The sequence below is a fragment of the Elephantulus edwardii genome, unplaced genomic scaffold (assembly GCF_000299155.1).
Source record: "Elephantulus edwardii isolate Elephantulus edwardi_28Jun2011 unplaced genomic scaffold, EleEdw1.0 scaffold00166, whole genome shotgun sequence".
Taxonomy (NCBI): domain Eukaryota; kingdom Metazoa; phylum Chordata; class Mammalia; order Macroscelidea; family Macroscelididae; genus Elephantulus; species Elephantulus edwardii.
The window spans coordinates 4,638,009-4,652,252 of NW_006399916.1; the positions used below are offsets into that span (position 1 = coordinate 4,638,009).

At 48.0% G+C, this 14,244-nt stretch overlaps 1 protein-coding gene and 1 pseudogene across 1 annotated transcript in view; one reads left to right on the forward strand and one right to left on the reverse strand.

Moving 5' to 3' along the window:
• The window catches only part of GPR137B (G protein-coupled receptor 137B), a 55,996-nt gene extending 41,763 nt beyond the window's left edge, over positions 1-14,233 (reverse strand). Inside the window, exon 1 of the mRNA XM_006895376.1 lies at positions 13,798-14,233. Within this exon, the coding sequence (XP_006895438.1) occupies positions 13,798-14,166 (369 nt within the window). The 5' untranslated portion in view covers positions 14,167-14,233. The remainder of the gene's footprint in view (positions 1-13,797) is intronic.
• Positions 1,348-1,889, forward strand: LOC102853786 (annotated as a pseudogene).
• Positions 14,234-14,244: the final 11 nt, after the last annotated feature.

Below are 14,244 nucleotides of genomic sequence, written 5' to 3' on the forward strand. Positions count from 1 at the left end.
TCCAAACACAAGTGCACACACACAAGTACGTACAAACACAGATTGGAATGCACACACAGGCACATCCACATGGATATGTGTGTACATGTCACACAGGTACATCCACGCACAGGTGTGTCCACACACAGGTGCACATGCTGGGCCCACTCGATGAACACACAGGCCCAGGCCACAGCCTGGGAGGCCCTGGTGTGGTGCCAGGCTGAGGTGGAGCTTTCTCCGTGCCCCCTGTGGAACCCCAGCTCTGAAATAAAGCACGTGGGGGTGGCAAAGGCCTACCATGTCTGTTCTTGAACTCCTCACTACTTCTTCAAGGAGTCAGGCAGCCTCATTTCCCCCACAGGACACCACCTCCTGTACTAGGGCCTGGCACACTGCAGTGGCTGCATGAACAGAGGCCACTTCTCCCCTCTCTGGGGGTGCGGGGGTGGGAAGTAGGAGATGCCTGGTTCTGTTTGCACTTCCTCATTATCTGTGGCCATGAATCTCAAGTCAGGGTGAGGGCAGCACACACAGGATCTACCAAGACACGTCCCCTGCACCCGACCACATAGCCAAAGCACCCAGGCAATTCACCAGGCTGCAATCTCTTGGACCATTAAAACAAAAACAAACAAACAAAACCAAAAATCTCCCCTCCAAAAAAATTCCTGGCCCAGAAGGCGTCACGGGTGAATTCTACCAAAGAGAGATAAACTATGGCAAATTTTACTTAAATTATTTCATAAAAAAGAAAAAGAAGGAACACCCCCAGGATCATTCTATGCTACAAGCATAACCCTACTATCAAAATCAGGCAAAGATATTATAAAAAAAGAAACCTATAGCCCAATCTCTCTCATGAACTTAGATACAAAAACCCTTAATAAAATCTTGGCCAGTATAATTCAACAGTATATTAAAAAAATAATTCATCATGACCAGGGGGGGAGTCATAATAAGTATGGAAGGATGGTTCAACATAAGAAAAACAACGTAATTCACCACATTAACAAAGTAAATAATAAGAACTACATAATCCTAGAAATTGATGCAGAAAAGCCCTATGACAAAAATCCAATGCCTCTTCCTGATTAAAACACTCAGCAAAATAAGAATGTAGGCATATGTGCAAAACCAAGAGTCAATGTCATTCTTGATGGATAAAGTCTAACAGCATTCCCTGTGAACAGGGACGAGGCAAGGATGCCCACCAATACCACTCCTATTCAACACTGTACTGGGAGTACTTGCTAGGGCAGTGCAACAAGAGAAGGAAATAAGAGGCATCCAAATTGGCAGAGGTGATGAAACTGAAACTATAGTCTGGTGTCAGCTTGAGGCTTGGCTACAGCAGCCTCCGGAGCGATGGTGCATAAAGTGGGGAGGAAGGGCAGCCACAAAGGCCGGACACTGCAGTCCATGTGCCCAGAGGAGATCATCGCCCAGCTCCAGGCTGAGAAGCAGAAGGCCAGGGAAGAAGAGAGACAAAAAGAGGGCAGAGACGGGGCTGCAGGTGACCCCAAAAAGGAGAAGAAATCCCTAGACTCAGACGAGAGTGAGGAGGAGGAGGATGGCTACCAGCAAAAGCACAATGGTGCAGAAGAGCTCATCAATATTGAGAGCCCCAAGTACAGACAACCAAGAAGGTCACACAGCTGGATGTGCACGGGCCGAAGGAGCTCTCGAGGAGCGGATGAGTGGAAATCCAGACGCAGAAAGCCACGAAGAGCTACACGAAGATGCATATAGCTGGGAAGAAGACACAGGCCAGGGCCGACCTGGCCCGGCTGGCGATCATCCAGAAACAGCAGCAAAAAGCTGTTAGGAAGAAAGAAGAGGAGTGAAACGCAAAAGACAATGTGACTTTGTCAGGAAAACAAATGCAGTCGCTGTCCCTGAACCAGTAACAGTGACGGGAAAGGAGATACCAGGCCCGGGCCATGATGTCAGGACCTCTGCTTGTGGCCCACACTGTGCGCTGGCACCGAGAGGCCAGGACCTCCATGTGTGACCTGCCCTGTGCCCTGATGCAGTGACATCCGCGTGCAGCTCACCCTGTGCCCTGATGCTGCAATGTCAGGGCCTCCGCATGCAGCCCGCCCTGTGCCCTGGAGTCACAATGCCAGGGCCTCCGCATGCAGCCCGGCCCTGTGCCCTGATGCTGCAATGTCAGGGCCTCCGCATGCAGCCCGCCCTGTGCCCTGGAGTCGCAATGCCAGGGCCTCCGCATGCAGCCCGCCCTGTGCCCTGGAGTCACGATGCCAGGGCCTCCGCATGCAGCCCGGCCCTGTGCCCTGATGCTGCAATGTCAGGGCCTCCGCATGAAGCCCACCCTGTGCCCTGGAGTCACGATGCCAGGGCCTCCGCATGCAGCCTGCCCTGTACCATGCAGCTACTACAGCAGCCCCTCACAGCTAGGAAGCCCCCTATGGCCTTTGGCAGCCTTTTCACCTTGACAAAGAAATCATTTTGGGGGATGGTGGGTGGGTCTGGGGGAGGGAGCAGCTGCCATCTTTCAGACAGAAAGATGCAGGAAAGCATTTTGTAGGTAACCATTTGGATGTTTTTGCTGGTTTGGGCATTGAGAGCCTTCGGGCTCCAGGGCTGAGAGGAGTTTCCGGCTGTCTAGTACATCACACGGCAGTGGCAGCTGTGCAGGCCAGGGGTGGCTGCTCACCAGTTTGTGACATCCCGCCCCAGTTTGTGCTGCCTGGGTACTCGCTCATGAGAGGGGCAGTGTCCTGGGTCCCCGCTCTTCCCTGGCTGAGTGAGGCATCTCTACCCTTCCTTGCTCTGCACCCACTCACTTGGCCAGGGCCCATTTTTAACGCCACCCATTGATCCTTTCAAGAAACCTCTGTTTACCATGCAGCATCCAGGCAAATATGCTCTAAGAACGAAACTTGTGCATTTGGCAGGAAAAAACTTGACATTATCTTAAAAAACAAATAAGCAAACAACCCACAAAAACCTGAAGCTATATGCAGGTGATATGATAATGTACATAGACAACTCCAAAGACTCAAGAGAAAAATCTATTAGATCTAGTATATCAGGAAAGTAGCACGATACAAGATCAACATACAAAAATCAGTGGGCTTTCTCTACAGCCACAAAGAAAATAGGGAAAAGGAAACTAAGCAGTAATCATTTACAACAACCAACCACAACATGAAATATTTGGAAATAAACCTAACGAGAGACACAAAAGACCTTTATAAAGAAAACTACAAATCACTACCACAAAGAACAATAAGAGACCTAAATAAATGGAAAAATATTCCCTGATCATTGAAAAGAGGACTGAGTATTGTGAAAATGACAATCCTACCAATGGCAATCAACATGTTCAATGCAATCCCAATGCAGATATCAAACTCATTTTTCAAAGAGATAGAAAAAGAAACTTGAACGTTTATTTGAAGAAAGAGACACAGAATAAGCAAAGCTCTCCTGAAAAATAAAAATTAAGTGGGAGGCAAAGCACTCCATGATCCTAAAACCTACTATCATATGTTGTTGTTGTTGTTAGATGCCATCAAGCTAAGTACGACCCATAATGACACTATGAACAACAGATCTGAACCCTGTTCTATCCTGTGCCATCCTCACACTTCCTGACACAACAGAGCCCATTGCAGCAGTCACTGTGTCAATCCACTTGGTTGAGGGTCTTCTTCTTCTTCTTCACTGACCCTCTACCTTTCCAAGCATCATGTCCTTCTCTAAGAATAGCCCCTTCAAGCAACATGCCCTAAGTATGTAAGGTGAAGTCTCATCATCTTGGCCTCCAATGAGCACTCTGGCTCCACCGTCGTCTTTTGGCAGTCCATGGGATGTTCCACACTCCAACACCACAGCTCAAAGGCATTAATTCTTCTTCTGTCATCCTTAGTCATTGTCCAGCTCTCAGATGTATGGCAAGTGATTAGAAAGACCTTGCCCTAATTGAGATGCACCTTAGTCCTTGAACTAACATCCTTATTCCTCAATAATTGCAAACTTTCCCAGTGTAATACGTCTCCTGATTTCCTGATTGCTGGTACCAAGGATGTTAATTGTTGATCCAAGTAAGATGAAGTTAGGTGTGTTTTTTTTTTCTCTTTTTTTATTTTATAAATTTTAATGAAAGTTCACAGAGACTTTAGATTTCTATTCATTCATTGTTGCGCATTTCTCCCTGTTCAACCTCCCCCTCCCCAGTTTGCTCTTCTCCTTGAAAAGTAAAATTCTTTCATTGTTACAGAATCTCTCCCAAGTCCACTCCACTACGCAGCCTTCGTTTTGAAAAGTAAAAGAAAAATTCTTTCATTGTTATATAATCCCTCCCCTGAAGTCCACTTCACCATGCAGGCTTTGTTCTGGACTCCTGCCATGACAATAAATAATAACTGATTATATATCTCTTTATTTTTTTCTTTTCCTTCTTTTTTATTAAATTTAAATTTATTATTAATTTCAGTAAAAATTTACAGAGACTTTGGATTTCCATTCATTCATTACTGCACTTTTCTCCCCTACCAACCCCCCCCCAGTATACTACACTCTTGGAAAAGTAAAAGAAATATTCTTCCATTGTTTTACAAACCCTCCCCTAGGTCCACTCTACCATGAAGCCTTTGCTCTATACTCCTGTCATGACAATAATACCTAATCACATATCCCTTTTAAACAGTTTTCTCCCTCATCTGTTTCAATGCAGTATACACTACTGAACTCATCTTTCTCAGTCTCTCCCCAACCCCAAGGTCAGTCTTGTTTTACAACATTGGTGCCGTGCAGTATTTGTCCTTTTGTGACTGAGATATTTCACTCAGCATAATATCCTCCAGAGTCACCCATTTTGAATAATATTGCATGAGTTCCTTGTTTTTCAATGCAGCATAGTATTCCATTGTGTGAATATACCACAGCTTCTCTATGCATTCAATTGTGCATGGGCACTTAGGTTGTTTCCAACTCCTTGCTATTGTGAACAAAGCCGCAATAAACATGGGTGTCAATTATGGTCTCTTTGGTGTATATTCCCAGTAGTGGAATTGCTGGGTCAAATGGTATTTCTATCTGCAACTTTTTGAGAAAGCGCCATACTGCCTTCCACAGGGGTTGCACCATTTTACACTCCCACAAACAGTGAATAAGGGTTCCAGTTTCTCCGCAACCTCGCCAGCATTTGTTGCTTGCTGTTCTGTTAAATTTTGCTATTTTGACTGGGGTGAGATGATATCTCATAGTTGTTTTAATTTGCATCTCTCTTAGAGCTAGGGATTTTGAACATTTCTTCATGGGCTTGTTAGCCATCTGAATGTCTTCTTTGGTGAAATGTCTGTTCATATCCTGTGCACATTTTTCTACTGAATTATTTACCTTTATCTTGTTGTGGTGCTCAAGTATTTTATAAATTCTGGATATAAGTCCCTTATCTGTCATTACCAAATACTTTTTCCCAGTCAGCGGCTTCCCTTTTTACCCTGTTGGAGAAGTTTTTGAATGTGCATATATTTCTTTTAAACAGTTCTCTCCCTCATCTGTTTTAATGCAGTATACATAATTTATCCCATCTTTCTCAGTCTCCCCCAACCCCGATATCAGTCCCATTTTACAACAGTGGCACTATGCAGTATTTGTACTTTTGTAACTGAGATATTTCACTCAGCATAACATCCTCCAGGGTCACCCATTTTGTATAATATTTCATGAACTCCTTGTTTTTCAATGCAGCATAGTATTCCATTGTGTGAATGAATAAACCACAGGTTCTCTATACATTCGTTTGTTGATGGGCACTTAGGTTGTTTCGAAGACTTTGCTATTGTGAATAAAGCCTTGATAAACACGGGTGTGCATGTGCTTGGTGGCAGTTATGGTTTCTTTGGGGTATATTCCCTGTAGTGGAATTGCTAGGTCAAACTGTATTTCTACTTGCAACTTTTTGAGAAAGTGACATTCTGCCTTCCATAGTGGTTGCACCATTTTTACACTCCCACCGACAGTGAATAAGGGTTCGTTTCTCCACAACCTTGCCAGCATTTGCTGTTTGCTGTTCTGCTAAATTCTGCTATTAAGATGAAGTTTTGACAGTTTCAATCTTTTCTCCATGAATCATGAGGTTGCCTATCAGTCCAGTGTTAAGAATCTTTGTTTTCTTGGCATTGAGATGTAATCCATATTGAAGGCTGTATTCTTTGATCTTCTGCAACAAGAGCTTCAAGTCCTCCTCACTTTCAGCAAGCAATATTATCGCATCTGCACAACACAGGCTATTGATGAGTCAGTCTCCCTCTGATTCTAATGCCACACTCCTCTTCATGGAGTCCAGCTTCTTGAATAATTTTCTCAGCATACAAATTGAATAGTGAGTTATTTGCCCATTTTGATTTAATTAACAATCAGGTGTGGGCTGTTTGCTCATTTTGATTAATTAACAATCAGTTGTAAGCTGGAAGCCTCTTGATTAAACCGATTAGGACCTGGTGGGCGGGACTTTGTGCTTCAAAGTTGGTTGGGGCCTGCCTGAGAGCCTCTCCTCACACCCTACACAAAAACAGACTCAAGGTGGATGAGAAACCTGGGTGTAAAGCTTAAAATCATAAAGATCATAAGAGACAAAATGAAACGAAACTTAGAAGCTCTACCTATGGCACAAATAGGCTTGTAAATACAGCCAGAAATGCACAACCAGGAGAGGATAAGACTGACAAATGAGACTTTCTAAAAATGAAGTCCCTGTGTGCATCAAAAACTTTTTCCAAAAGGGCAAAAAGACCACCTCTTGACTAGGAAAAAAAGGCATCTCAGACAAGGATCTCATAACGAAAACTTATAGAATCCCATAGGGACTTCACAAGAAAGGTTAATAACCTGGTAACAGAAGGAGCAAAAGACATGGAAAGGTTTTTAACAAAGGCAGACATTAGGATGGCCTACAGATACAAGAAGAAATGCTCAAAACCACTGTCAAGCAGAAGTGCAAATCAAAACAAGGAGATAACATCTCACCCCAGAGCAGTAGCAAAATTTAACAGGACAGCAATCAATAAATGTTGGAGAGGATGTGGAGAGATTAGAACTCTCATGCTCTGTTGGTGGGACTGTAAGATGGAAAAAGGCTGTTTGGTGTTTCCTCCAAAAGATGAACATAGAAATCTTATACAACCCAGCTATTCCAGTACCAGGAATAGAACTGAGACACAAATGGACATTTGTACACCGATGTTCACAGCGGCATTATTCACAATAGCAAGAAAAAGGAAACAGCTGAAATGCCTATTAATAAATGAATGGAGCGGGAAACTGTGGCACCTTCATATGATGGAATACTACGCAACACTAAGGAACAATGATGTCATAAAATGCTGCATAACAGGCGAGGAGCTGAGTGACCTAACTCAGTCTCATAAGAATAAATACCACAAAAGACCATTACTGTAAAAACAGCAGGGTAATTAGTAAGATGTGTATAAATGTCCAAAAGGGGAAGGAAAAAAAGCAGAAGAGGGTGGAAAAAGGGGAAGGGTGGAAATTACCAGGACAACAGAGTTTAGTGGGAGGGGGGAAGAGGAGGAGGGATAGAAAAGATGCAATGGGGACTTGAAAAGATGGGAGTAATAGGCATAGTTCAATGGTAGTTAATTATATAAAATACACCATATATGAATAATTATAGGAAACACAATGTAACTAAAGATTGTACAAAAAAAAAAAAAGACTGTAGTGCGCCGATGCAAGCCACGGTGCTTTCAATTAATTAACATACATGTGGAGGCAGGACAAGGATTAAGCAAACCTGAAGAAGCACTGAACCGTGGTGTTGGAGAAGAGTACTGAGTATCCCATGGCCTGTCAAAAGAACACGTCTGTGTTGGAGGAAGTGCAACCAGGGTGCTCCTTAGAGTCAAGGATGGCGAAGCTTGGTCTCACACACTGTGGATTTGTTGTCAGGAGGGGCCAGTCCCTGGGAAAGAACAACACGCTGGGAAAGACAGAGGGTCAGAGAAAGAGAGGAGGGCCCGCAACAAGACAGGCTGTCCCAGTGACTAACAATGGGCCCGAGCACAGTGGAGGCTGGACGATGACACAGGATAGGGTAAGGTTCTACTGTCAACCTGACAACAAAACACTGCTTTTTCATTCCATCATCCATGCACATTGTGACAGACAGTACTAATTACAACATCCACAGAGTCTGATCATCCTTTCACTGTAGATGGCCTTTCTCCACAGGGTTTCCCATGGATGATGATGATACATCACTACGCCTTTCCTCCACGGTACCTCGGAGTGGACTTAAAGCTCCAACCTCTTGGTTAGCAGCCAAGCACCTAAGTTGTCTGCCCTACCGTGACAAAAGTAATCTGAAATGATGCACAGATGAACAGGGCAGAGGTTCCATCCACTCAGCTCGTACCACAGGACAGAGAAGAGGCTGCCTTACAACTTACAGACCAGGCTTGGTATTGGCCCATGGCTAAAAACATCAGACATTCCAACATGTCATGTGTCACAGAGAGCCACAAGTGTTTGAAGACAGATACATGTGTTAACAGACAGCCTCGAACCCGTCCTACAATCAGCTGCCTTCCCAGATGCTGGAAAAGCACCTGGGTTTGTGGTGGCTGCAGAGGCCACAACAAGGCATGACTGTCTCCTGGCCCAGGACAGGGAAGCCCCAGATTGCAGCTCACAGGCTGTGCCCGACAGCAGCCTGCCCATCCTCACAGGATGTGCAAGAGAGGAGCCTGCCCACTGCTCCCTGCACAGAGGTCTGCTGAGCTGGACGCCCAGGGCGGGCCAGCAGGTCTGAGAGAGCACTGCTCACAGGCTTCCTGAGACAGGAGTCTACCCACCCTCACAGGCTATACAAAACAGCAACCTGCCCACCACTCCCTGCACAAAGGCCTGCAGAGCTGGGCGCCCAGGGCGGGCCAGTGGGTCTCAAAGAGTGCAACTCACAGGTTGTGTGTGATAGGAACTTGCCCACCCTCACAGGCTGCTCGAGACAGCAGCCTGCCCACTGCTCCCTGCACAGAGGCCTGCCAGGCTGGGCACCCAGGGTGGGACGGCAGGTCTGAGGGCGCCAAGAACCAGAGCAACTTGCTGCTATACTCTCAGAGCCCACTCTGCAGCAGGGACTGGAAGGGACCAGGGAAGGGGGACTGGGAGGAAAAAGAGGGGACATCCAGCCCTGACACCTGTGTGGCTGACAGGGTTAAAGACACCTCAGCAGTTCTCAAGGCTTCATGAGAAAGGTCAGGGGTGTCACCGCCCAGCTAGAGAAGGGTCCTGGATGAAAGCAGCCACAGTGGGGAACAGATGAAGTAGGACCAGGCCTAAGTCACAGAGGCAAAGCTGGAGGAAGACCCCCAGACAGACAGACAGCAGAAAGACCCCTCAGAAAGACAGCAGAGACCCCCAAGCAGACAGCAGGGATCCTCAGAGAGACACAGTGGAGACACCCCCCCGCCAGACAGATAGAGGAGACTGACAGTGGAGACCACCAGAAAGACAGAGGAGACCCTCCTCCCCAGGTAGCAGGGATCCTCAGAAAGCTGGAATCCCCAGACAGACAGACCTTGAGCAGAAATCTAAAGACGGAGGAAACCCACAGAGGGCCAGTGGAGACACACAGACAGACAACAGAGAGCTGCAGGAGATGTGCAGCCCGTCCCCCTTCCTGCTCCTTTCCTGAGGGCCTCAAAGGGCGGGAGGTAGGGACAGGCTGTGACACAGGATCTCAGAGGCCTGGCCACAACTGATCTGAGATTAAAACTGGACATGATATTAACATCTGAATAACCGAAACTGACTTGAGAGCTTAACCACTGCACCATCAGGGTAAAGAGAAGAGACAACCTAACAGACTTGGGTACAGTAATTTAAGGAAAAACTAGTAGGGAGAGGTTACACTGACATCAAGGAGTGCTGATGGCACAAAGGTTCAATAGGCACTCAGGAGCAATCCCAAAAGTCGAGGGTTTGAAGCCACCTGCAGGAGAAAATATCCGATGATGCTCTCCCTGGAGATGGCAGACTGACAAACCCTGAGGAGCAGGCCCCAGAGGGTCACTGTGAGTCACGATCCATCCCATGTCACACAATAACAAGACCCCAAGGTGACAGGCCCACAGTGGTTCCCCAGAAGTCTCACCTTCCACACAGCAAACCTGGGTTCAATTCCTAGCCAAGGCACCTCACACACAGCTATCATTCACCTGCCAGCTGTGCTCTGGTGGCCTAGCAGGTAAGGAGCAGCACTTCTAACCCAAAGGCAGGCAGTTTGAATCCACCAGCTCCTCTGAAGGAGAAAAATGGCCAATCCCCTCCTGTGAAATTTACAGTCTCTGAAAAACCGCTAGAGGGTCAACTAGGGGTTGGTTCTGACTCGACAGCATGTATCTTCTTTACCAGACTAAGACAGTCACGAGACGGCAGCATGTGTCCCCTTGTGTGAGGACTCAGCATGAGTCAGGGTCAGCATGGGGATGACCAGGCAGCGGAGACAGTAACACCCCATCCCCAGACGTGTGGCTGTGCCTTCCTCTGCACCCCTGTCCCTACCCTCCTCCCCATCCTCCACCCCATGACTCTCCCCCTCCCCCATCCTCCACCCCATCCCTGCTCTCCCCTCGACTCTCCCCACCCCCATCCTCCACCTCATCCCTGTCCTCCCCGACTGTCCTCCTCCCCCATCCTCTACCCCTTGACTGTTCTCCTCCCCATGACTGTCCTCCTCCCCCATCCTCCATCCCATCTGTCTTCCTCCCCATCCTCCACCCCCAACCATTCTACCCCCCATAACTGTTCTCCTCCTGGTCCCTGTCCTCCTCCCTCATCCTCTTCCTGGTCCTTGTCCCCCTCCCCCATCCATCAATGCACCTCTGTCTTCCACCCCTATTCTCCTCCCCATTTCTCCTCACAGCCTGCAAGCCCTCCTCTTTCCTAGGCCCTCTCAGTTGCTTCTTCCTCTGGGTGCTTCTCACATACACCTAAGTTTCCATTCTCTTAACCCCCGTGAGCCTAAGTACTTTGTTGATAAATTCTTGGAGAATAAGCTGGTCCCCTTAGAGGAGGGGATATTTTCATAGCAAGAAGCCTCTAATGATGCTTAAAGGATGAGCCTTCTGCTCCAATGCCACGAATGTGGGAGTGAGTGCTGGCACTGTTGGGAACAGGGTGACCCTTAATAAGTCCTTTAAAAAAAAAAATAAGTCCTTTAACCTCTCCGAGCCCCAGTTTCTTCTCCCATAGAATGGGAACACTCCCAATATCCCAATACCTTCTTCAGTGGATGGGCATAAAGCATATTCTAGTAATACTGTTTAGAACTGCAGGCAGCACGCAGGACATGCTTCTTAATTGCTAGCTATCACTCTGTCCTCTTCAATGCCAGGTTCACTTGCCCCTAGAAGGGTCCAGGCATCAATGACAGCAATGTTCCTTGGTAATGCCAATCTGATTAGGAGGACACATGCATGAGGCAAGAAAATGCAGTGCCAGGGCTGGTACCCACCAGTACAGACTGCCAGGAAAGCCAGGAGATGACAACACTCCACCAGGCCCTGGGCACCCCCGGTCAGTACCACCCTCTTCTGTCTTCCTCCTGATGAGCCTTATCAGGAGGAGCCTCTGATCTAAGATCCCATCCACAGAGGAGGCAGAGCCATGAATCTCGTCCCCGGACCAAGTGGCCCTGTCGCCTGGTTAGTTTTTCCCTTACTCAGCGTCCCCTCACCCCTCAGCAGCTGGCGTGGAAAATGTCCATCGCTGCACCTTCAAGTCTGGCATCTGCACGTGATCAAAAAGCAATGACTGCTCTTTCCTCTTTTCCCTCAAAAAAAGTACAATGTGAATGCCTTGTTAAGAGCTCTTCAAGGAGTAGGGGGTCCCTCTAACCTGTGCAGTTTGATCAAGCCACCACTGGTACCCTAATTACACAGCCACAGTGGCAGCCGACTGCCAGAACTGGTCTGAGAGGTTGAGTTACAGTTGAAACTCGTGGTCCAGGAAACAGGCAGAAACAGGGGTGCCTGACAGCCAGCACCTGAGGGCCATCCCATTTTGATAAGGTTTTAGTTGTTACCATACCAACAAGTTGATAGTGACTCATGGTGACTCTGTGGACCCACGGTATCTAATAATATCGCTAACTTTTCTAGCCAATAACACTTGCTCCACACTTTCCCATAGAGGTGCCCACTGCACAAGTCAATCCTTTCATCTTTCTGTTTTGAATCAATGGCATTTTCTTTTGAGAAATAGAGGTGCGCTTGTCTGTCCAGCGCCCTGCCCACCGGGTCACCTGCAGCAGGAGCAGCACATCTCCGTGGGCAAGCTTGGTGAAGATGGGCATTTAGTGCTTGCAAAGTCAGTGGAACCAGAGGCAGTGACAGGAGGATCATACAGAACTATTAAACCTTTCGATGGCCCTTTATGCAGTGTCTGCAAAGTGTATTACAATTGCTGGACTCTCATCAAACCAACCATTGCTTACAAAGCAGCAACCAGCTCACAGGCATGTCCCTCTATTAGCTGATTAACAGTACGCCTCATAAAACGACTCTTGGGTGCCCATAAAAGAGCCCCAGTAAACTTTTATTGGGTTTTCCTTTGAGCCTCTCAGGTGAGCCCAGCCGGAGATCCTGTAGCAGCTGTCAGGGGCTGGATGTTACCCTGGACAGCTGTTTAGCAATCAAGTGGAATAAGTAAGTTGATGTTCAGTAGTGCAGCAAAAAGAGGAGGGTGCATTCAAAACATCTCATCAATACCATGCTGTTCAGACTGTCACCCAAAAGAAAGCCAACAGGTGGTCCAAAGCTGGCAGCTACAGTGCACCAGACCTTTGCAGGTGGCGGTGGCCAGGTGCTCTGGAGAGAGAAACGCTGGGGGACCCCAATGATCAGCACCAACTCTTGTCACAAGGACGCTGAAGCAGTCAGAAAAAAACATTCTCACACAACTCGTCCATCAGCTGAGCTGACTGAGGGTGGCCTCCAGATCCCCACCTCCTCCCCCCGAATGGCCTGTCGGCAGAATGAAACTAAACCAATCCCAGAATTGGTGTCTTTTCCCAGGAAGGAGAGGTGAGATGGCCAATGGCCTCCACACTTCCACTGTGCCACCCTGCCAAGTGAGACCCATCAAGGCAATGGGGTGGGTCACCAGAAGAGATGTCACCCAGTGCAGAACGTCCTGGTGCCCTGCTCCGTGGACCTCTTCCTGTCCCAGGCCATACAGAATCCTGAGTGCCATCAATCATTCATCATAACCAGAAAACAGTCACGGATGTCGCTGTAAGTAACGTAAATGTAGTATTTCTTTTTTTTTACATCTTCCTATACTAAATTCCATTATTAGTAACTTGGACACTTTGATATTTTCCCTCCTTTTCCTTTAAACTCGCAACACACCTAGTGCTACAAGTTCACAGATTCTAACGTCCACAGTATTGCCGCTGAGAACACCAGAAATGGTGGCTATAAAATTATCTACAGTAATGAAACCTTCCACGTGGTTTAATCCACTGGACGGAGAGTACAGCGCGGACCTGGGTGCAACAGAAGGTTCAAAAAGTTGGCAGAGTTTCAGCCTCCCGGGAAGATCCGCGCTCGCAAGTGGAGCTGCCGGAAAATATTTTTATTGTGATAATTAACCGACTGCAAAGATATTTTTACAAAAACAACTCCTCTCTGCTTAAACGCCGCGCCGACCTTTTCTAGACTGGCCTTTTGATGCCACCCCCTCAAACGGTGTCACCTGCGACGGCCCGTGCGCTATCCAAGTGAGGCCACTTCCTCCAGGCGCCCCCGCACGGCTCACCTGCGTGAAGTACAAGTTCATGAGCGTCAGTGTGAAGAACTGTAGGCACACGGGGAAGCAATACAGCAGCCAGAAGAGGAAGGGACCCAGCGAGTTGGCCGCCACGAAGTCCCTGAAGTAGAAGGAGAAGAGGACGGTGCGCAACGAGGCCCAGAGCAGGCAGAGGAAGAGGAAGACGCTCTGGTAGCTCAGGCGCTTGTGGCGGTAGCGCAGCACCAGCCAGAGCTGCACGTAGATGAACGTGAAGAGCAGCGAGTAGAACACGGTGTAGACCACCGTCAAGCCCAGCTTCACGTACGGGGGTACCGCCGGGGTCAGCGTGGGTGGCAAAGAGTCATTACGCAGCGGGTCCCACGGCAGGGCCGCCATCCGGGCGCGGGGCGCTAGGCGCGGCCAGGGGCGCACAAGCCTCACCGACCCCCGCGGCCTCCGCCGCCGCCCCGCCTG